We start from the raw sequence: 25,343 nt of genomic DNA on the forward strand, positions 1-25,343 counted from the left end.
TGAGTCTCTTGTTGAACAGACATGTGTGGGAAGATTTTGATTAATAGAATTAAATTGACTGAACAAACACATTTTTTACAAATACCAAACTAGTATTCTCTTCTTTCTTGTGAGAAATATGATTGCCATGGTAACCACAGAGGAGCCGCAACACAATGCTGTGTCCAGCAGGGGTCACTGTCATATAATATTATTGAGAATCGAGAAGCAAAAATCACTTCACAGATTTATTATGAGGAATACAATAAACATTACATAAAAACCTGGAGGAAAAACAACATGTAGATCGACATATATATAGGTCTTCAAGCTGACCTTCATAAAGATACAAAAGAGTTTTGTATATCATTGCTTGTATTGACCTCTTTATCTATTTCTGTATATGGGAAAATAAACAAGAGAACCTTATATACAGTACGCTAAGCAGTTCATTGTCAAAATCCTTTGAGCAGCTCAAAATGAAATTTTCTGACCAACAGCATACATTTTAGGCTATATACGTATCAATCTTTCAATAGACCAGCATGACATGACATATACATAACAATTCAAACAACAGAACAACAACAAAAGTGCAAAAGGCATAGTTCTGGATCTCTCCAAATGATTATTAATGCAAAAATAATAATATTTATACACAATATATTAAACAATCCACAGTACGCATAGTATCTTGACATAACATCAATTTGTTGAATTCTGGCACGTTTTCTATGCAACTAATTTCTAGTTAAAACTGTTTCTATTTAAGTATACAGGACAATACTAAAAGCATTTAACAAAGCATCAATTACATGTAATGCAAACTAAGTGCCATATGATAACTTTTTAATTTGTACATTAAATACATTCAATTTGATAACATTTAATAAAAAACAAATAACAGATTACTTGAATTTAAACAATGAGTGAAGAAAATGAAATTAAAATGTCATTCTTGAAAACTTGTGTAAGAGAAAGTGTGTGTGCAGGCATGCATGTTTGAAGATTGACTAAATTGTATACTGAACTGATTCTTCACTTAGACGCATTTTTGGCACTTAAAGCCTGAAAAACTAAAATAAAATTAATTCAGTTATGTTTGAAAATGCATCACATTCGCAAAACAGATGATCACAGTGTTGATGAATGTTGTAGTGAGTGTTGTTGTATGTCTGATCTCTTTGTTTTTTTGTGTGATGGTTATGACATCTAAATATAAAGATATGTCAAACATTGCATTAACCTTGCTGAAAGTCATGCTAAAACAACAAGATATAGCAATAAATCAAGATTTATAATTCTCAAATACTAATTGGTTTTGTATTGACACTTCCTCTAAAAATCGTTCTGATCGCTCTGCTGTTTTGGCAAAGATGTGCCATTTTTATTATAATTAAACTTTAAAAATGACAGCACTTTGGGTGCATTGTTTCTGTGAAAACAATAACAAATTTGGCAGATATTAATTTTAATGTGTTTTAAATATTCACCCTAAAGAATTGAAAATGTGTGGCTAGGGGACAAACCCAAAATCGAGAAATTGCTCATTCCAATAACAGTTTAAAGCCATTATAGTTTAAGCTGTTAAACTTTTATTAAAACAACAGAAAAGTTCCCCTAACTAAAGAACCAGCATATTGTCATGATGAGTATTGAAGATACATTCACAGCTGCTTGGAGAGGTGGGTCAGGAGACATTATTCTTTAAACACACACATCTGTATTAAAAGCATCTGTGTAAAAAGAACGAGTGCTGTTTTTTACATTGTGCTGTTTGCAAGCTGCGGTCGGGGGAAAGACTCCCGAGTTATCCAATATATGCCAGAGATGAGGATGAGAGAAAAACACACAAACAAACAAACAAGCAGATGTGTATGCGGCTTTAGGAGCGACAGCAGCCGGCTCCCTTCATCTCCTTGTTAACAAACTCCTGCAGTTGAAACTTTGGCTCGTTGGGCTCCTTCATTTCTCTGTGCTTCAGTTCCCTGATGGATGTGAAGGGAGACGTGAGTTTCCTTTTAAAACACTGGAGGGAATTCACTAAGCACTATACACATCACTTAGTTTGCTCATGCTGTCTGTGTAATTTCAGTGCCACGTTTATTCAAGTAATAAATACAAAGTGAATATGCTTAAAAATGTCTGCTGAAGATGCCACAGAGAGTTTCAGCCGCTGAAGACTAACATTATATGGGTGTCAGTATTAACCTTTTAAGACCCAAGCATTGATTTGTCTTCTTTCTGATTTCTTCCCGCTATTTGGGGTTAGCAAGAATCAATAAATATTATAACCAAATATTTTTAAGTGAACATGAAGCATTGTTATTTTTGTTGTACACGTTTGTGGTTCCAGTTACACAGAATTAAATATTATGATACAAACAACAAAAAATGTGATGTCCACATATTTGGACACACCAGGTCTCAGGAGGTTAAGAGAGTGCTTTACTTCCTGTTTTCTTTAAATCAATTGCATCCTAATGGCGGAAGCACACCCGGGCTTGGATCGGTCAAAGTATATTGTGAGTGTGTGCTTCTGGGGGAGTGGGGAGGGGGGACAATAGCGCTCTGGCACGGTTTGGTTTGGTTGGGTATGACATGAGTGTGGCTTTGATAAAGACTCTTTTTTTACTGAAAAAAATTATAAAAATATTAAAGAAATTGTTCTTCTAAAAACTTTTAAAGCCACAATATTTAAGATTTTTGTAAAAACAAAAATACTTAAAAAAGACAGATGCAACTGTGATATGCACTCACCTAAAGGATTATTAGGACCAACATACTAATACTGTGTTTGACCCCCTTTTGCCTTAAGAACTTCCTAAATTCTACGTGGCATTGATTCAACAAGGTGCTGAAAGCATTCTTTAGAAATGTTGGCTCATATTGATAGGATAGCATCTTGCAGTTGATGGAGATTTGTGGGATGCACATCCAGGGCACAAAGCTCCCCTTCCACCACATCCCAAAGATGCTCTATTGAGTTGAGATCTGGTGACTGTGGGGGCCATTTTAGTACAGTGAACTTATTATCATGTTCAAGAAACCAATTTGAAATGATTCGAGCTTTGTGACATGGTACATTATCCTGCTGGAAGTAGCCATCAGAGGATGAGTACATGGTGGTCATAAAGGGATGGACATGGTCAGAAACAATGCTCAGGTAGGCCGTGACATTTAAACAATGCCCAATTGGCACTAAGGGGCCTAAAGTGTGCCAAGAAAACATCCCCCACACCATTACACCACCACCACCACCCTGCACAGTGGTAACAAAGCATGATGGATCCATGTTCTCATTCTGTTTACGCCAAATTTTGACTCTACCATCTGAATGTTTCAACAGAAATCGAGACTCATCAGACTAGGCAACATTTTTCCAGTCTTCAACTGTCCAATTTTGGTGAGCTTGTACAAATTGTAGCTTCCTTTTCCTATTTGTAGTGGAGATGAGTGGTACCCGGTGGGGTCTTCTGCTGTTGTAGCCCATCCGCCTCAAGGTTGTGGCTTCACAAATGCTTTGCTGCATACCTCAGTTGTAATGAGTGGTTATTTCAGTCAAAGTTGCTCTTTTATCACCTTGAATCAGTCGGCTCATTCTCCTCTGACCTCTAGCATCAACAAGGCATTTTCGCCCACAGGACTGACACATACTGGATGTTTTTGAAAACTGGATGCTTGAAAATCCCAGTAACCGAGCAGATTGTGAAATACTCAGACTGGCCCGTCTTGCACCAACAACCATGCCACGCTCAAAATTGCTTAAATCACCTTTCTTTCCCATTCTGACATTCAGTTTGGAGTTCAGGAGATTGTCTTGACCAGGATCACACCCTTAAATGCATTGAAGCAACTGCCATGTGATTGGTTGATTAGATAATTTCATTAATGAGAAATTGAACAGGTGTTCCTAATAATCCTTTAGGTGAGTGTATTTAATGCAGTTGTTATCACAAAAGTTCTGAAGGATTTGTAAATTCAGAGAAATTCCTGTTTTTAATAATGACTCGTCCCTTGTTTCCCTTGTAATTGTTGCCCTTTTAGTGACTTAATATCTGAGCAATCCTCAGAAACTAGAAACTATAGCAACACGAGTGGACAAACATGGATGTGGCGGTTATACAGCATCTAACACGCAGCTGTTGTGCCTTGCAGAAAATTCATTATGGTGGCATAAAATAATGAGATCAAACATACGGATAAAAACATGAAATCATTACCTCATCTGTAAACATGATTAGTGAATTCCATACCTATCTGGATGGTGACAACAACATCTCCCATCACAATTACACTCGCTCTCATAACGTCATTAACCTTCACCTTTGTTATTGTGTAATAGCGACCTCTAGTGGTAAATATCTTACATATTGTGGCTTTAAAGGAATAGTCTACTCATTTTCAATATTAAAATATGTTATTACCTTAACTAAGAATTGTTGATACATCCCTCTATCATCTGTGTGCGTGCACGTAAGCGCTGGAGCGTGCTGCGACGCTTCAATAGCATTTAGCTTAGACCCATTCATTCAATGGTACCATTTAGAGATAAAGTTAGAAGTGACCAAACACATCAACGTTTTTCCTATTTAAGACGAGTAGTTATACGAGCAAGTTTGGTGGTACAAAATAAAACGTAGCGCTTTTCTAAGCGGATTTAAAAGAGGAACTATATTTTATGGCGTAATAGCACTTTTGGGAGTAATTCGACTCGGCGCAGTAACACCCTCCCTCTCCCATTATGAGAGTGAGAAGGGGAGCGGACTTTTCAGGCGAGTCCAAGTACTCCCAAAAGTGCTATTACGCCATACAATATAGTTCCTCTTTTAAATCCGCTTAGAAAAGCGCTACGTTTTATTTTGTACCACCAAACTTGCTCGTATAACTACTCGTCTTAAATAGGAAAAACGTTGATGTGTTTGGTCACTTCTAACTTTATCTCTAAATGGTACCATTGAATGAATGGGGCTAAGCTAAATGCTATCGAAGCGTCGCAGCGCGCTCCAGTGCTTACGTGCACGCACACAGATGATAGAGGGATGTATCAACAATTCTTAGTTAAGGTAATAACATAGTTTAATATTGAAAATGAGTAGACTATTCCTTTAACCGAATGGTTCTTTAAGCAACCCAAAATGGTTCCTCTACGACATCACTGTGAAGGACCTTTTAAGCACTTTTATTTTGAGTGTACTTATCCCTTCTTCTAAAATGTATACCCTGTTATTTTATAGTTTTATTCTGTAAAGATAAAGGGCCAGATTTACTAACAGCTTGTGCTTGTGCAAACCATAATGTTCTCATTAAATAACCATTGTGGGGATTTACTAAAGACACGCAGTGGGTCATTAGCACTGAAAAGGTGTGGTTTAGTTATTTTTGCGTTTAGTTATTTATGGGAGGAGATTATTTGAATAATTCACGCAATTGGATTTACTAATGTTTGCGTGTGTGATATTATTGGTATTTGAGCCGTTATTTAATGCCGAAAAAAGTCTTTAATCATTTTGTGCTTGAAATGGCTGCAATTGTTGCTGATAAGAGGAGGCGTTGAGAGATCAGAGAATGCATGATACAAGGCAAAGAATTGTTTTAACACGTAGCAGTTTATTTGAAATGCCAGAGGAACATATTATTCAAAAATATTGTTTGTCAAGTCATGTTATTTATATAATTTTTTGCTGGAGGAAATAAAAGAGGAGTCACTAGAAGTCACAAAAAACAGGTGTTTCAAACGTCTTTCAGCCCTGAAACATCACAAGAATCTGTTTAGTGAATTCGCCCCTTTTTGCCAAACTGATACAAAACTGATGCACTAAATTTTTTTTAAATAAAATCCTGCTTGATGTCGGAGCCGATGGTGTAGTGGCCAGCGCTCCGACATGTGGTGCTTTCGCACTTTCAGTGACCCGAGTTCAATTCCTGGCTCGTGGTCATTTGCCGATTCCATACCCCGCTCTCCTCCCTGTCCTCTCCTAACCTTACTGTTTAAAGGCGGAGTCCACGATGTTTGAAAGCCAATGTTGATATTTGAAATCACCTAAACAAACACGCCCCTACCCCAATAGAATCTGGACCTTCTGTTGATAGACCCGCCCCACACATACGCAACCCGGCAAGGATGTCGGTTAGTAGACACGCCCCTTACTGCTGATTGGCTATAAGTGTGTTTTGGTAGTCGGCCCGTCTCCTTCTCCAAAGCGTTTTTCAAACATTGTGGACTCCGCCTTTAATGAAGGCAAAAATAAATGGCCAAAAATATAAATATATAACTTAAAAAAAAAAAAAAACTCTTCTTAGGGCCCAATACAATCTCTGTAATTCAATATTTACCCAACATGGGTCAAAAACAACCCAGACATTTTTAGAGTGTTGTATCAATAAACTAAAAATATGACCCTGTCTGTGAAAACCATGTTAAAGAGTCAACATCTAATAATGAGATTTGGAACATCAAGTTTCATTTTACATTGATTTTAATTTTACATGACCTCGATAAGTATAAAAGATATCAAGGTCATATTTTCACAGAATGTTCTTTATATTACGTAAGATGATTTTATGTAAATCACATAAAATAAAAAAAATGACTTTTCACAAGCAGGTTCACATTAAAAATTCCCAGGAAATCAGACTCTAAAGCCATTTTAAACCAAGGATGATAACAATACTACAATATAAAGATAAAGTTGTAAAAAAGTTTATTTTTATTTTAGGGGAATAGTGGAGTCCACACCACAGCTATATAGATAAAGCTATATAGACACAAGAACTATATTGTTCAGATCACAATGTTTTCCCAGCTGATAAATAATAAACCATGAACAGCCCAAGTCTAAGGAATTTAAAGGGCACTCGAATTTAAAATGTAAAACTGCACTGTCCAGTAAATAAACAACATTATCATCCGGTGGTGCTAAAATATTTATTGTTACTTATCTTTATAGGTATCGGTGTCAGCATATTTTACAAGCGACTTACTTGGCCACGGCAGTGAAAGCCAACTCCACATTCAGACCAGATTTAGCGCTGGTCTCCATGAAGGGAACACCAAACTCCTGTAGACAACAAGTGAAAAGCTTTAGGGGCTTCCGTGCAGTCCATACCCGTTTAATGCATTTATAAACTCCTTTTGAAAAATAATTTAAGAGATTTGCTTAATAACATATAGCATGACAGTACGTTACTACACACAGGTGTATGTATGTATCTTTCTGTGTGTGTGTGTGTCAGAGTAAAACATTTAAATAAGCAGCCTCTAATAGGAAACAAAATAGGTTACATAAAGCAATCCATTAGCATGTATCTAGCCTGCAGTGTGTTTGTAGTTAGTTTTATATAAAACATTTTTTTATAATGTAATTAGTCAAATAAAGTCTGTGTGTGTGTGTGTGTGTGTGTTTGTGTGTGCGTGCGTGTGTGATAACTAACCTTGGCTAGTTTCTCACCCTGCTCTCTCTTCACAACCCTTTCAGTTGTGGCATCAGCCTTAAAAAATCAATCATATAATCAATCGACCACACTATCAATGAATCAATTACAATGCATTATGCATTGACTATGATTTCTAATCAGCTAAAATGAATCATGTTTGCATACTGTATGAATTATTAATGAATTCACAGCTATCACACATTCGGCATTTCAACATTGATTCACCTTTGAAGCAACATCAAGGCAAGGTTGAATCAACGTTGAATTACCTTTTGATGTTGCAAATGAAATCAAGGTTAAACAAACAACTGACATTATTTCATCATATTTCAAAGTTGAAGGTCCGGTCATATGCCTGCTGGGGCAACTCTAAATATAGAAAGGTCATAAAGTTTCAGATCTCAAATGAGTGAGGTCGACATGTTTCAGATGTATAATTTAGACGTGACCCAGCATGCTTCACTCACCTTGTTACCCAAAAGCATGATCACTACGTTCTGCTGAGCGAACTCGTGAATCTCTGTCAGCCAGGCCTGCGGAAAGAAAACAACTGACAGCAATTGTACTGTAAATGTATAGGAAATAACCATAATCTCACATGCACACACGCACACACGCACGCACATACACACACAAATCCGTGAATTGTGGATCCAATAAAGTTTAGAATAGAAAGTCATGCTAAAGACAGTAGATATTTAAATCAATAAAAGCTGGCATTTTCATAAGTGTATTTTCACCAAAGAAAAGAGCGAATAAGAAAAAAGGATGTTGTAATGAGAGAGAGAGAGAGAGAGAGAGACAGAATGATGAATGACCCTGGAGACATGTCTGACCTCAGGTTAATGAAAGCCTCCTGTTAATATTGGGAGCATTGAATCATAGGAGTGAAATTGTATGACACATTGAGCTACACAGCAAGGGTCGTGTCAGATCCTGACTCACATAATAATCACACACACACAGCTTCAGTGCTTAAAGCAAAGACTCTTATGTCCCATAATTAGTGGTCTTTGCTCAGCCAAGCATTGCTTTTATTAAAGAATCCAAACCATATCTACAGACCAGATCTACAAAACAACAGGTTTAAAGTGCACACTCTGGCCATCCACTCACAGCTTCGTTTTGGGATCAACTGAATAAGGCGTATGGACCAAAGATTTTCACCAACCACTACACTTCTGTGTTTTGGTGGTGTGACGATACCTAATTCTTCATTCTAAATCAAATTAGTCTTGCTTTGGTCTTTAATGCTCAAAGCCAATATGACCATGTCTAGAGATGGATGGTCAATATAAGCCAATATAATAATGATTGTTGACACAAGTGCTTTTTGCTAATTTCAGTTTTCATTTTCATTTCCACAGTCACATTGTTTAAATGGGAAATGCGTTTGCAGCTATTTCTGCGCCCATGGGCATGCTGGTCAAAAAACGAAGTGTGTTCAGGCGCATTGATTGGGTGTTACAGGATTACAGGATTTTAGAAAGTGTACGTTTTTTGGTTTTAAAAAGTGTAAATATTGCATTTATTTTGAAATGTTTTTAAATGCTACCCCACAGATATGGTGAGATGAGAACCATTTTTAAGTAATATTTTTCAAAACACTCATGGCGCTGTCCCAGTGCTGAACTGTCACACTTTTGTAAATTCTTATCTCCTGTTTCTTAGAAAAAAAGGATGTTGACTTATGCAAACCTTTTTTTTTTTTGGCATATTTGTAAATTATTCTTATAAAAACCTTTACAGTGATCATGCATCATACTTTATCAGCTTATTTAACTTATTACTCCTTGACTAAAAAAATGACTTTTAAGGGAACCAAAGCTTTAATTACACAAATAACACTTTCAATCTTGGTCTTGTTCCTCTGCTTAGAGTTTTTCGGCTTACAAACTCCACCATGTACAGTAGTATGTTTGTGTGAGCACCTTATTATGACCTAAAGTTACGTGTAAGCGATCAGTGCCCTCTAGGGGCTAGCAGCGTATTACATCTTGTGCTTACGGTTTGAGATTTTTGCATTATATGTCAGATTAGACCCATTTAATTTGATGAATTTGTAAATAGATATTTTGTAGCTTCTAACCCCACCCTTACCCTAAACCCAACCACTTCTCAATCATTTAAAACACAACACGCAAGTACACTCTCAGGTATTTACTGCATAAATTGACCAAAAAAACAACAACAGTATAAAAGTAGTACAAACAATTCACATTGCAAACCTTGCGAACTGAAGCCATACGATCACTTCATATGAAGAAATTCATGAATGCAACGCAAACACAGATCTCATTCAAACACAATGGCGCTTCACATTCTTAGCTAACATACAATAATGATGCAATTGGTCATGAGACACACAAGAGCCAATGCTATTTACAATCAAAGATGACATAGGCAGTTTTTGAACCAGTGTACAAAACTGGATCTGATATTTAAAGCGGATTGTGATCATTTTTGCGTCTTTTCTTCATATAAATCGATAGTTTGATGTTTGACCTCGGTACACTTGGAATATTTTAACCCCGTCAGACCTGATTTTTCAAGTGTTTAATCAGTAGGCGTGTCACGATTCTCCAAATCCTCGATTCGATTACATTTTCGATTCTTAGGCCTTGATTCGATTCAGTTCTCAATTTTTACCTTTTTTTTGAAAGCACAAAAAATGCTATGCCATTTTTAGACTTTTATGAAATATAATATCTGACCTTGAACCCGGAGATGCCCTGCCATGTTAGTGGAAAAATATGGTACATGCACATACCTGATAAAACATACTGTCAGTACTTTGCACCTTGTCATTTAAACGCGAGCGGGAGTAATGATGAGTTTATATGGACATGAACTAATATTATGTCAGAGTCCGCTGCTTGTTTTGCAAGTAAACATGCTGCACAGTGTTTTGTACATGTATATGTTGGAGCTTTCTCTGAATTTTCAGGGCAATTGATGAAATAAGATCGCGCAACTTTCACACGCTTGCAAAATGAAACTGCTGAGATCAGCTGCTTTAGTTTTATCAATAAAAGGCTAAAAATAGCGCTGTTCACTGAATGTTCACGCCAGAAGTCAGAAAAGACGTGTTCAGTACCTCCGATTAGATAAATGGGTGGAGAGAAGGCGGTATCATGTGGCTGTTTGAACACATTCAACCACATGTGCGTTTACACTATAAAAGATGGCAAGCCGACCGGACGTGACAGCATCGAAGATCCCATTTTTTAATTTGCAGTTCGAGGTTGTGACTTAATTTCGATCGATTATTAATCAGTGTGCCTTATTTTAGATTGGTTGATCAGCATTTTTATTGGTTTGAAACACAAAACATGTGATATCCATTCCAGTGGACGCAGTGTCTGAAGGTGTTAGGTAGGGGAGGACAGGGTAAGTTGTCACACTTTCCACACACGTCTACCATTTACTGAGCACCATACATCACAATGGTATAAATCTCATACCAAATGAAAGATGGAAGTCTTGTGCACATTTGTTTTATTCATTACATTTTTATATCTTATTTCATTATGGAGTTGTAGACTGTTGAATAGAGAATGTTCGATTTGCCCTATCGGCGAGTAAGTTGTCAGGCTGGATTATCTAAAAAGAACAACACACCTTAATTGTGATTATAGATTTGAATTTTTTCATTCAAACCAAAACTGGAAATATTAACTAGGGCTTTTCACACTGTGCTTAACCCTGGGTTATCTTAGTTCTAAACACTGCTTTTAACCCTAGGTTAAGGTAATTTAGAAGTGGGGTTATCCCTGAAATTAACCCAGGGCTAAAATACCCTGCTAATGTTGGCTAAATCTCAGGGTTAGCTTAACATAGCACGTCAGCTAAAGTATCAAAAGACTCCTCAATTTTGTGCAAAAGAATCATTTTTTAACATTCACACCTAAATAAAGTTGTATCGCATAAAATTTGAAATGCTATTTTTTACTTTTCAAGCCAAAAAATAAGAAAATTGTGCTAACGTCAGATTAGAACGATCTTGACCACATGTGAACACAAAGTGTATCCTTATTAACATTAAAGAAAACACAAAAAAAGAAATATCGATCAACTTACAGCAAAGAATAACTTTATTAACATTGTTTTTTAGTCTGTAACAGAAAAGACTTAAAATGCATCAATTTGCCTGAAAAAAAAATCAATCCTTGTTTAAAGTATAATATTTTTTGACCGTTTGATACTGAAAAATTAAATTAAATGTAATCAATAAATAATAATAAAAACTCAAGCGGCTTATCAGCGTGATTGGGGTGTAATGTCTTTAAGTGACAGTGCAAAAAAATCACTTCCTGAAAAAGTATTTTTCCCCAGGGTCTCGCGCGCCCCACCTGGTGTCGCTTCGAGCCCCCCCTGGGGGTCCCGCCCCACTATTTGAGAAGCACTGGTGTAATGTGTAATAAAATAGAATGAATCCTGGCAGTTTCAATTGAAAATCATATCCCAGTACATCATTGCAAAATGATACCCAATGTATATAATTTCAAACCCTAATATATTAAGTTTCACCTGCTGCCGGTAGAGGTGCTAAGTTAGTAAGCACATATTTTGTTCGTACTGTATTTGGGGGAATGGACTAATGATCAAAACAATCATATGGGTTGGAGGATTGGTTGCCTTAAGCACAGAAACCAGCAACTTTAAACCACAGCAGAATTTGTGATAGCATGTCCTGTTCAATGTACCAACCTGGAATTGAGTATTTAAGATCTAGAGAAGTTGGAGGTGGAGGAAAGATGAAGTATGAATTCTCAAGTGGATGCAGTAGACAATGAATATGTGAAATCTAAATCCTTGTAGTTTTGTTTTGATCCGCTCATACTTTAGCTACTTTTACATCTTCAGAACGGACTATTTGTTCTCGGCGAAATGTGGCACAACTCCCACGCTCTCTTCCCCTGACTCATCATCACAGACTCTATAAATGGGTCGCTCTCTCGCTCCAACTTTGAAACGCATTCACCCTTATTTGCATTTTAAAAGCATAACAGTGCTATTTAGCATTCTGTCATAAAAGCCTTGTACTGTATCAGTGTGCGTGTTTATCTTCCCCTGGGCCTTGAACAGGAAGAAGAAAAGTACAAGAGAGAGAGACTTTTGATCTTGGTATACCACGTTTTTTTTTTAAAACTTTACTTTCTTGCTTTTTAAAGCACAATTAATCAGAGTTCTCTGATACGCTTCATTTGTTATTATGCATAACTGGAACAGAATTAAGGTGACAGGGCTCTGGCCAACACTAATGTACTGTATAGTCTGAAAGGTGAATATGTCAATATTGCAAAGAATGTTCATTATTCAATTATGGATATAATTTTACATTACAGTTTAAATTAATAATTTTATGGGCTGTAAAATGTAAGTATAAAAAGTTATTATCTCAGATTGGTATATTTTCTGGGTTAATTGAACCATAGGTTGGGTTCGTCCCATTTTGACCTTACAATTGAATCAGGTCAAGAAAAAGGTCTGAAATATCAGCACAATTGAACAACCCTGTATCACAATAAAAGTTGAACAAATTCAGGATTCCTGGACAAGTTTATTATGGCATAACTTTTCAAAAACATTTTCTGTCAACTTTGGTTTGGATTGTCAAGTTCAGAAGAGTGTGCACATAAAAGTGTGATGTTTGCAGTGAGCCAATCACATAAAACATGTTATTTTATTAGGCTATAGCTGAATGGTCCAATATCTGCTTGTGATCTGTGATTGAGAACATAACATCTCCCAGAACAGCATAACTGTGTAGTCAGCTACTATACTGTTAAATACAGATGAAATTCACCAGACAAATAGGTAGAGTTTGTGCTAGCTGCAGGACTATAAAGTAATTATTTATCCAAAGTGTTGTTTAATTTGCGAGTCTAGAGCGAGTATATACACCGATCAGCCTTAACATTATCACCACCTGCCTAATATTGTGTAGGTCCCCCTTTTGCCACCAAAACAGCCCTGACCCGTCGAGGCATGGACTCCACTCTGAAGGTGTGCTGTGGTATCTGGCACCAAAACGTTAGCAGCAGATTCTTTAAGTTCTGTAAGTTGCGAGGTGGGGCTTCCATGGATCGGACTTGTTTGTCCAGCACATCCCTCAGATGTTCGGCTGGATTGAGATCTGGAGAATTTGGAGGCCAAGTCAACACCTTGAACTCGTTGTTGTGTTCCTAAAACCATTCCTGAACCATTTCTGCTTTGTTGCAGGGCGCATTATCAGACTGAAAGAGGTCAATGCCATCAGAGAACATCGTTTCACCTTTGTTAACTTCAAATTCAAGGACCTTTCAAGGACTTTCCAGGTCCAATACCCTCAAATTCAAGGACTAAATGTGGGGACACATTTCAAGTGACAGCAAGGTTACATGTGTTGCCTTCAAAGTAGGGCTGAAACGATTCATCGAGTTACTCGATTTACTCGATTCAAAAAATTCCTCGAGGCAAAAATTCTGCCTCGAAGCCTCGTTAAATTCCTATGACGCGCACTACACATGCCGAGATCTAATTCACACGGACCGTTGTTCAATGTTCAGGAAGCACATCAGAGCGCGTGGTACATTGTGAATTTAGTTGGCGTGATGGCGGAGCGAATATGTCCATAAACGGCAGACAGAGAATGTCTAAAGTTTGGGATCATTACATTATCATTACATTACATTCAGCATCTGAACCAAAAACATCCACTGCTGTTTCACCAAGCGTCGATAAAACAAACATAGCTTTCGCTGATTTTAATCCCATACTGTATTTGTAGCGATGTCGTTATGCGGTTTGACTAGATATGATGTTTAGCTTTGATGTTTTTAAGTAGTAAACGTATTCACGTTCAATTGCAAGAGAGTATAGCTTAAAAAAGAACCCCTTCACACACACGCATGCACTTTACAGGTGTGTGTACCAAAAAACAGCACCACAGTGCAATCATATATGGGCAACTTGTAATCTGACATATTTTGTTCAATAATAATAATCTCTGTCTTATTGGAGTTTAGCATAAGAAAGTTATTCTCTCTCACGCGAGTCAGACCGATTGCGCAATGCATCACGTATGCTTAAACTTTTATGTAGCCACGCAACAATAATTTCAGCATGAATTCACTGTATACAGCAGGACGTGATGTTGTGATTTTTCGAACGGATTCTTAACCTAAAATGCACCGCAATGCAAGTGATGCAAACCAAATGCAGCGTTCTATTGAAAAGGAATGCATGTATTTCTGCCGTACCAAAATGCAATGAAACAACTGAACGTCTGACTGGGGTGTCACTCTTCCTCACGCACAGAACGCGTGCACACACACAAACACAAGTGCACGTGCGCGCATACACACAGGTTGTTGCCATAGCAAATAGGCTCACCCCAGAAATGATATATTACATGTTAGTAGCCTAATGGTAAATGCTGCAAGTGTAGAAATGTACATAAACCAGATATTTACTTTGATGTCAGGGCTAGATTACACCATGAAACCTGTTGTGCATATTAATAAATTAAAGTGCTTAATTGTTGGCACTGGCACTTATAAACACTAAATGGGTAAAAATTGAAATAAATAGGCTTATTTTTTGGAGCCAAATACCTCTGTTTTTTTTAAAGAAATAAAAGCCAAATGCTTGAACATTTTACAGCCAAGTCATTTTCGTTATGCATTATTTGTTTTGGTTGTTTAAAAACACACACAAAATTTGTATCCAATTACTCGATTAATCGATCGATTCAGTGCTAGATTAATCGATTACAAAAAGAATCGATAGCTGCAGCCCTACTTCAAAGATACATTGTTACAAGTATGGCAAGGGAGACCCAGCGCGTCGTTCCCTTCTCAAGGAACAATAGTTAAATATGTAACCCTAAACGTTTTCATGTATCAAAGCATTTTGTTATGAATCAACATTCACATACAGAAGATATAAGCATTTAAAGCGAACAGTTTAGCATGTGTGCTTAAAAAGTGTAGAGTTTTTATGATATTATCCTACACTACACAGGGAATAATATGGATTTTTTTTCCAAAAAACTTATTGCATAAAATATATTCAAGCCCTTTCAATGACCTGTATCTATGTATGTTTATTTTCAAAAACTTCCCAGGGCCTTAAATCCCCCCCAGATTCACAAACTTTCAAGGATTTCAAGGACCTGTGGGAACCTTGTCGTTTCCATGAAAGGGTGTACATGGTCTGCAGCAATGCTTAGGTAGGTGGTACACGTCAGAGTAACAGCCACATGAATGGCAGGACCCAAGGTTTCCTAGCAGAACATTGCCCAAATCATCACACTGCCCCCACCGGTTTGCCTTCTTCCCATAATGCATCCTGGTGTCATGTGTTCTTCAGGTAAGGAACGCACACACAGCGGCCATCCACGTGATGTCAAAAAAAGTTTGATTTATCAGACCAGGCCACCTTCTTCCATTGCTCTGTGGGCCAGTTCTGATGCTCACGTGCCCATTGTAAATTTCGGCAGTGGATAGGGGTCAGCATGGGCACCCTGACTGGTCTTCGGCAATTCAGCAATTTGAGTTACTGTAGCTCATCTGTTGGATTGGAAAAACGGGTCAGCCTTCGCTCCGCTTTTTTTGTTGGCGGAGTTTAGGTGAAGGGAGAAATCGCATACTGTGACAGTAGGTACTGAATTACATAAAGTATCTACTCATCAACCGCTAAGACAGTAGGTGCTATATAGTATGAATATGGATAGTATGAATGAATTCAGAATTACTACATCTGCCATGTTAATACATCACGACATACGCCGTCAAAACAACAAGTTAGTTGTTAATTGGAATGACGTTAAACAAGCGGGACAGCTGTTTAATATCTGTATTTGCATTTGAATAGAGCTGCGTTACCACTTTGGGTATTTTTTAATAAAACAATGCCCCTCCATCTTCTTCTTTGTTGGATAACTCCTCTCTTGGGGGATCACGGGATAGCAAAGTGTCCATCGAGTAAACACTTCGGGATCTTGCCAAAAGTAGTAGGTCATCCACACTTTTCGCCTACTGTTTCGAATACTATGAATTCGGACATACTACTGCTTTTTGCCTACTATATAGTATGGAAGTAGGTGGTTTTGGACGCAGCCAAAGTTTTCCCTGGCCGCTTCTCATTGGATGAGTTTCGGCGGAACGATTATACTGGAGCACCAACTAGCGTTCATGACTTCAGACCACAACAAACCACATTGAACATGAACGAAGAAGCTGATGAGATCGCTTTGGTTGGTCCCGTGGATGGGAATTTTTTTTTAATAAAAAATGAACGGATGGAAGCGTCGATAAGAGCATGGTTGTGTGTAAGCTATGCAACAAGGAATTCACATATCACCGCAGCACATTGAGCCTCAAGTATCATCTCAATGCAAAACATATAGCAGCTAGCGTGGACATTAGCCCGACTCAGAGTACAACGACTTGGTTGAACAAAAATAAACAATATTTTGTTGCTTAAGCTTATGTATTCAGTCATTATTCATGGTATACTAAAAATCCATGTGAAAAAATAACTTCTCAATGTTCTCAGGTCAAATATTTATATGTGATTAAAATGTGATTAATTTCGATTAACTAATTACAAAGCCTCTAATTAATTAGATACATTTTTTAATCGAGTCTCGGCCCTAAAAAATAACACATTCTTTTGATATTTCAATACGCTTAGAAACAACTTAATCTTTTTCATTAAAACAATTTTTTTTTTTACATGAGAATTGTCCATTTCTGATTTGGTGCGCATGCATGAGAAATCTTTAGTCACAACAACATTCATGTCTCTTGTGTAGCTGCCTCTGTGCTGGTTTGTTTTGGACGCCTCCAGTTTTCCTTTTATTTTGCCTCCAGCTAGCACCAATTGTGACATCGGCCCTATAAGGGTTTATAATAGGTTGTGCTAAGTCTTGATTTTATTTCATTGAGGGGTTTTACCTACTTCACAAACTGAAGAAGATCCACCACCCCCTGAAAAAGCTACTCAGTTGTCACTGAATCTGTGCATGTCGATAACTGTCTGGTTTGGTTTGGCTAAAAAATCTGATATAAGAAGACTAAAACTGACAGATGAGAGGATTATTGATGCTCCCCCTCTGCCCACTTTCTAGGACCTGTAGTAGTGAGGACATGGACAGGAAAATCATTATACACAACCTCCACACACCAACTCCATCAGACCCAGGACATCTTATTCCTACACTCCATCTGTATTACTACTACCTGAACTACCCCGAATGCTTGATTCTGTTAGTCATGACAGGACACCTATTATGCCTGTTTTTACAAGATGTAATATAAGTCACAGGTGTGTCTAGAATGTGTCTGTGAAGTTTCAACTCAAAATACCCCATAAATCATTTGTTCCCCACAAATCAATTCCAACAACAGAATGGCTTCAACAGAAGAAAATACGCCTTCTGGAGTGGCCCAGTCAGAGTCCTGACCTCAACCCGATTGAGATGCTGTGGCATGACCTCAAGAGAGCGATTCACACCAGACATCCCAAGAATATTGCTGAACTGAAACACTTTTATAAAGAGGAAATGGTCCAAAATTTCTCCTGACAAAGGAGGGTCAACCAGTTATTAAACCCAAAGGTTCACATACTTTTTCCACCCTGCACTATGAATGTTTACATGTTGTGTTCAATAAAAACATGAAAACGTATAATGTTTGTGCGGTATTAGTTTAAGCAGACTGTGTTTCTCTATTGTTGTGACTTAGATGAAGATCAGAACACATTTTATGACCAATTTATGAAGAAATCCAAGTAAGCCCAAAGGGTTCACATACTTTTTCTTTCAACTGTATGTCCAAAGACCTTGTAAAAGTGGATTTTGCATAATAGGTGACTCTTAAGCATACTGTAAGTTTGTTATAGCAAACAGCAAAACAAAGTTACAATACTCAGCTGCATTGACATAGACGTTTCTAAAAATGCGGTTTATAAGTTTAGCTTTATGGTTGCAAAAAACTACTTTTACCAAGCTAAACTGTGACATTAAAGTTTGTGCGTGTTTCTTGTCTGTTTTAAACTCCTCAGTGTGATGCTTTAAAAATCATTTCCCCAAGCATTGCAGCAAAACTTTAACAACATGATGTTTTTAGACACAAGATGAGTTTAGAAGTTATGTTATACACAGAGATTTCAAAGAAAGATCCAGATATCAGATTAGTAAGGAATAATTGACGACGGGCCATTGAATTATAAGAAAATAATGCACACCAAGGTGGTAATGCGGCACGACGCGAAGCCGCATCACTGGCCTAAGGTAAGCTAATTCAAAGGACCGGAGTCAATTATTCCGCTTATACCACGGTTACCACAAACATTGCTCTGGTGCCTATTTTTAAGACATTTGAAAAATTAGGTGTGCGGTTTACAGAAAAATAATCAACACCCATAGAACATTTTTCAGCCAATCAGAATGCAGCATTCAACAGACCCGTGGTATAAGATGTTTATAATAGTTGAAAACTTGATATGTTGTACAGCTCAAAATATTTATAATTTATAATAAAAAAATAGTATGGCAATGATCCTATTCCAAATATTTTATTAAAGTACCTTTTAAAGAGCTCAGATGCAAAAAAGTGCATCTGACATGTTTTCTTGTAAATGAGCATTTCTATCAAACTCTTAAGGGATTCTGCCAACAAACTGCTATTTCTGAATGGCCTAAGGCTAGAATTAAGCAGATTTTAAGCAAAGTATTTGATGAATGTTCACTCACCTAAAGAATTATTAGGAACACCTGTTCAATTTCTCATTATGCAATTATCTAATAAACCAATCACATTGCAGTTGCTTTAATGGATTTAGGGGTGTGGTCCTGGTCAAGACAATCTCCTGAACTCCAAAATGAATGTCAGAATGGGAAAGAAAGGTGATATAAGCACTTTTGAGCGTGTCATGGTTGTTGCTGCCAGACGGGCTGGTCTGAGTATTTCACAATCTGCTCGGTTACTGGGATTTTCACGCACAACCATTTCTAGGGTTTACAAAGAAGGGTGTGAAAAGGGAAAAACATCCAGTATGCAGCAGTCCTGTGGTCAAAAATGCCTTGTTGATGCTAGAGGTCAGAGGAGAATGAGTCGACTGATTCAAGATTCTAGAAGAGCAACTTTGACTGAAATAACCACTCGTTACAACCGAGGTATGCAGTAAAGCATTTGTGAAGCCACAACACGCACAACCTTGAGGTGGATGGGCTCCAACAGCAGAAGACCCCACCGGGTACCACTGTTGCGGGCAAAAATTGTTGCAGCACGTTTTCTTAAAAATGCAATGGAATATGCACGATATTTATGCAATTTTACTGTTTGCAGCCTGTCATGGATGTTCACGCCACGTAATTACGTCACTTCCTAACATTTCCATGACAACAGGGGACATGGCTGCACATGTGTAAAGTAAATGCAATATTTTTCAACCTTCTGCTAAGTTATATATAACTTTTTACTACGAAAATGCGGCGATTGTGAAATCATGCAAGCCCCGCATATTTTGCGAGCAGAAATCTGCAATTTATGTGGTGAAAGTGCGGCGTATTTAAAAAATGCGGCCCCCACATAAATATGTGGACTTTGGCTGATTATGCATTGAAAATACAAGTAGACAATACAATTTTTAAAGACCAGAAGGGATATGTTATTACATAAATACAGACAGTGAAATTCCAAAAAAATACAGTTCTCTAAATATTGTGGCAGAGAAGCTGCACTTTAAACAATTTAATTGAAACGGTGCAATAAGCTTTAATAGGTACTGCATGACGGATTAAGATGAGCATATCAAGAATATGAATGTAATGGAGTCACTGGTTTGTATCCCACTAATCAAGAGTGATAAATGAGACTTGTTTACCAGAACCGGTATCGCATATCTCCAACAAAACTCATCCAGAATATCAGTGGAGGAGAAAAAAAGAAGCCACGGGAACGCTGTGCAAATAAGCAGGGGCAAATGACAAGTTTAATGGATAGATTACACTTTTTCCAAAAGATTAGACAAAAAATAATAAAAGAAAGTTAATGAATGTGTGAATGAAGATAAAGAAGTGAGATGATGAGAAGAGGAAACAATTACACAGAAGTAATTGGTTAGACAAACCTGAAAAAACTTTTTAGCTGGTGTATCAAGCAATATAAAGAGAAAGAAGTTTTGATAGTGGGAGAGTAACATGAGTGTAATTGTGTTTATGTGCCCACTTGTTATGCTGAGAATATATCTCAGTTAGTAATTGGATAGGATCTTCAGCATACAAACAAGACTGCATATAAACCAGCACTGTAAGCATATGATAGTGATGTACTGTGTATTCCCCAGAGCAACCTCTTGTTTAGTATGGATGTTTTTCTGGCCAATTTTCCTTTCAAATTGAAAAATAAAATGCAAATGAGGATTTGACATTTCATTTTCACGACAATGTCAAGGGAGGACTGCCAATATTAAAAATAAAATACAAACATAATAAAAAAACATTTCTAAACAAAGCATGCCAAGCTCTTTCACGCTTCAGCTCGTATGTTCTAAATGTTGCCCAGCTTAATGCACATAATGGGGGGTTTCCCGGACAGGGTTTAGATTAATTCAGGACTAGGCCTTAGTTATTTTAGGACATTGAAGTAGTTATTACAAACAAACCTTACAAAAGACAATACTGGTGTGCATCTTGAGACAAAACAATGACACGGATATATGTTAAAATACTGTATGTCAGGTAGAGGTCTTCACGGGTCCACTTAGATCCGAAAACCCGAGGTCCGACCCGAGACCCGATCGGGTTCGGGTCTAAAAGTTTCACATGTGCCTCGGACACGGGTCGGGTACAATAATAGCGGCATCGGGTCTCGGGTAATTTAAAAATGAATGTGTTTTTTCTGAACGGACCCGAGAAGACCCGAACTCTCTCGCCTGTGTGCGTCAATGTCCTTTTCAAATCTCTCATCTGTTTGCCAAGAGCGCTTGCAACATTGTGTGGTTGTCGGAAGGTTCCTTTTCGTTGAGACAAACATGTCAGTCAATTATAAATTTACATTTTAGCGGTTACGTTGGTGTCGTCGTCAGATAACAAAGTAAAACGAATGGAGCAGCTCGCCAAATTGGTTGCAAGGCCCACGGAGTTTCTTTCTGTCTGACTGCTGCGCGTGGGTCTGCAGAATGCACACACGTCAGTGCCGTTCACATTCGGTTCCAGTCGGGTTAAAAAAAAATTTCACTAGTTCGGGTCGGACTCAGGTCTAATTTTCTCGGGTTTGTCTCGGGTCGGGTCTTTCTTTAAAAATGTTTTATTTATGCACGTCGGGTTCGGGTATGAAGTGATTCGGGTCATTTCGTGTTGGGTACATTTCTTTGGACCCGAGAAGACCTCTAATGTCAGGTGTTTTGAAATTAAAGCAGCTCAAACATGCATTTTAGTCTGGGACTAGGATAAGCCCTGTCCGGGAAACCAGCCCATAGAGTATAGATGCCGAGAGAGATGCGCATTTCACAGGGACAGCAAGGAACGACACTCGTGGGGTGGTATAGTAGCCTAAGGCAGTGGTTCCCAAAATTTTTCAGCGTGCGGCCCCCCTTGTGTATGGTGCATTCCTTCGTGGCCGCCCAACATTTTAATAAATAAAAAAAACATTAAATTATACAAAAAAGTACTGCTTTTGGTTAGTAGCCTTATTTTTTTAGGTTTAATTACACAGAATTCATGATAAATTAATGTATTTCATAAAATGTCATAAAACTGGGGCCCCCCTGGCACCATCTCGCGGACCCCTTGGGGCCCCTGGCCCCCAGTTTGAAAACCACTGGCCTAAGGTAAGCTAAGGTTTATCCAAACAGTTTTTTCTAAATGCGCCCAAAAGTCGCTAAATGTATCCACACGTTTCCGGGGGCGTTACTGTAAAAAAGAAAGTGGGTAAAACTTCCAGCGAGGCGGCGGGGGTAGTATATCAATGGTATTTTGTGTGTTGTATAGCAAACTGGTTAGATGTTTTTCGGATAATGTTTTTACTATTTAAAGTTGCAAACCTTTATGATAGATGTTGTTACGGAGCTCAGGGACAACATGTGCTGTTTGTGGTTGTACATTTAACCGGAATAAACTAAGTCAGTGGCTTAAACGACAAATCAAAAAGAATATGGCTGAAGAACTTAAACTTAAAAACACCCCCAAAACACTTGTTTGTGTGCTCATTTCACTTCGTGGATAAGAAGCCAACACAGGATAAGCCGTACCCAACCATCTACTGCAGAGGGTGAAGGTATTTATTTCACCCTTTTTCATTTAGTTGAGGTTGTGTTCCCACATTGTTAGCAAGTTTGGATTGCTATATCTTTAGTGACTGTCAACTAATGAATAAATGAGTGTCAGGTCCCGCTATGCGTCCCGCTTGTTTACTTCCAACCCGGAAGACGCGCCCACTTTTGACGCAAGGCCTCATGTGAAGCAGGAAACTTGTAGATAGCAATAAAGTCGCTAATTGGCAACAGTGCTTCAGTCTCCGTTACATGAGCAACTAAGTAAACCCCACCCACTTATTAACATAGAAATTTGCATACAAGTTAAAAATGAAAATGAAAAAGAGAACATAAAAATAATTTTGAACATTAAAGCAACACTATGTAGTTTCCATGTAAAAATGACTTACAGCTCCCCCATGTGGTTGAAAAGCGCAACAGTGCCTGGTATCAGACACTCTTCTGCAGGCAGGGGGAGGTGCGGGGCTGTGTTTCCTACCCTCCACCGCCACTTTCAGAGTGTGCTTGTAGCAGCTAGGAGGCTGCTCGGGTTGCAGCAACAGTACAATTTGTCCAGTTAAAAGTTGTTCTATCACTGAAATAATTTTAGAGACATTATTAAAAGGTACAAAAAACTACATAGTCTTGCTTTAAATTTAAATTTGATTGAAGAATGTGTTAATTTTTTAAAAACATTTTGTGCTATTCTTTTAACACATTTTGTGTCAATGTTTGTTGATTTTGCATTAAAATAAAACAAAAAAGTTTTAAAGTAACACAAATGCATTGTCATTGGGACAGTATTCTATAAAAAAGGTCCTAATATGTACCATTTAGCTACAAATATGTATCTTTAAACTACCAATATGTACCTTTGAAGTACTAACATGCACTCTTTGGGTACAAAGGTGTACCTTTTTGAAAGAGTACTGTCCCAGAGACAACTTTTGTACCTTAATTTCTGAGAGTATACTAAAAAAGCGCAAATTAAATAACACAGACGCAACAGATCCACCACTTTGGAAGCTCAAAAAGCAAATATATCCACTAAAAAAGTAATCCCCATGTGGACATATGGACATCTTGTAAAGCAAATTGATCCGTTTTGCAAGATATTAAACGTTATCCACAACATTATTAGCGTTAATGCACAACCTCGGCAACATATGAAGTGTGCTTTATGCTCCGCTCTATAGGTGGAGTTGACTGCAAACACTACAAGAAGAAGATCATGCTCAATTTTGGCCTGCTGATGGCAAACCTCTAAGTGCCCCCTATCCACCTTATTTTTGAGCTCATTTGTGTAAGACTTCCGTTGAGCCACTACAGCTAATGGTAGTTGTATAGCGAAGGACACGAGTCTGGCGTTTTCACTGGCTTTTTCAAGTTTATTATGAAATCCAGGAAGACCAACATATTTGTGCAGTTAGGGGTTGCCATAATAGCTGATACAAACACAATTAAATCTCTATGAAACATTTTGACTATAATCCACGCAAAAGAGTTGAATTTGTATTTGGCCCACGTTGCTGGTTCATACAGACCGTGTTCTGTTTATGTCTGTAATTTTCTGTGTGAACAGGACACTTCCAGACTCACACCTGTAAGTAAATGCGGCTGTCACTCCTGAAATTTTGCGCGTGTGAACGCACCCTAAGAGCAGCACAGTTTCGGTGGAGTGACCGCTCTTGAAACCAGACTGGTTGCTGGGAATGTACCAGTGGAAAGAGATGAGTTGCTAACGTGGGTAAGAGCAGGATTGAGAAATGGCCTGAAGGAGATGGGTGGGTATGGTATCTAACAGGCAGGTAGTCGGGTGGTTAGAAGCAAAGATCTTAAAAAACATCCACTTCAGATAGGAGAGGGAAAGAGGGGAGTGAGCATGCATCAGGAGTTTGAGCATGTGCAAGAGGTGGCGGTACAGAGAACTGACTGCTGATAGTGTTCATTTTCTTAACAAAGAAAGAAGCAAAATCATCAGCCGTTAAGTCAGATGAAGATGGGGGGAGAATAAGAAACCTTTTAAAAATATATTTTTCACGATTGCCTTTTAATGTTAATACTGGCAGTCTTGCCTTAAGATTGTAGTGAAAATTAAATGTCAAATCATCAATTGGTTTTGGATTTTCAATTTGACAGGAAAGGAAAATTAAAATGGAAATGAAATTTGCACATATTTTGCAGATTTTTATTTTAACTTCATTTTTTTGTGTAGGTCATCCCCGGTTTCAAAGCACTGCGCTACATGAAAACATTCAGAGTGCAGTTAAAGAAAATATGAAATATTGGAGAAATACTGTGGCAGGAATAAAGAGGAGGTCTCATGGGTTAGGTCTTCTCATCTGCCATCTCTTCTGACTTGTTTGACTTACAGCTCTGCGGCCACTATCATCACTGCATGACACGAGAATGTGTCTTGAATTCATGCTGTGAAATCGTGAGTCACAACTCGCTTGGTTGGCAAGCAGGTCTCTCCCACACGTGTCATTCTCACTGACCTCCCATCTGCTCTTGCAGCTTCACCTCCCAATCTCCTTTCATATTGTCTTTCTCGCTATATGATTTCTCGCAACGCTGACATACAACATTTAGGGTTTCCGCTGTGCCACCCGATGACTCTTTGCAATGGTGAAAATCATTTTAGTGTTCTGTAAACACTCCAACTTTACTTTGGGTTTTCC

General features: G+C 38.0%; 1 protein-coding gene across 1 annotated transcript in view; it reads right to left on the reverse strand.

Moving 5' to 3' along the window:
• Positions 1-214: 214 nt before the first annotated feature.
• Positions 215-25,343, reverse strand: part of LOC129421291 (ras-related protein Rab-26) — a 78,565-nt gene continuing 53,436 nt past the window's right edge. Inside the window, exons 4-7 of the mRNA XM_055176713.2 lie at positions 7,884-7,949; positions 7,414-7,470; positions 6,964-7,040; positions 215-1,967 (exon numbers count right to left, since the gene is read on the reverse strand). Coding sequence (XP_055032688.2) covers positions 1,865-1,967; positions 6,964-7,040; positions 7,414-7,470; positions 7,884-7,949 — 303 coding nt within the window. The 3' untranslated portion in view covers positions 215-1,864. The remainder of the gene's footprint in view (positions 1,968-6,963; positions 7,041-7,413; positions 7,471-7,883; positions 7,950-25,343) is intronic.

Source organism: Misgurnus anguillicaudatus, chromosome 4, assembly GCF_027580225.2.
Source record: "Misgurnus anguillicaudatus chromosome 4, ASM2758022v2, whole genome shotgun sequence".
NCBI lineage: Eukaryota > Metazoa > Chordata > Actinopteri > Cypriniformes > Cobitidae > Misgurnus > Misgurnus anguillicaudatus.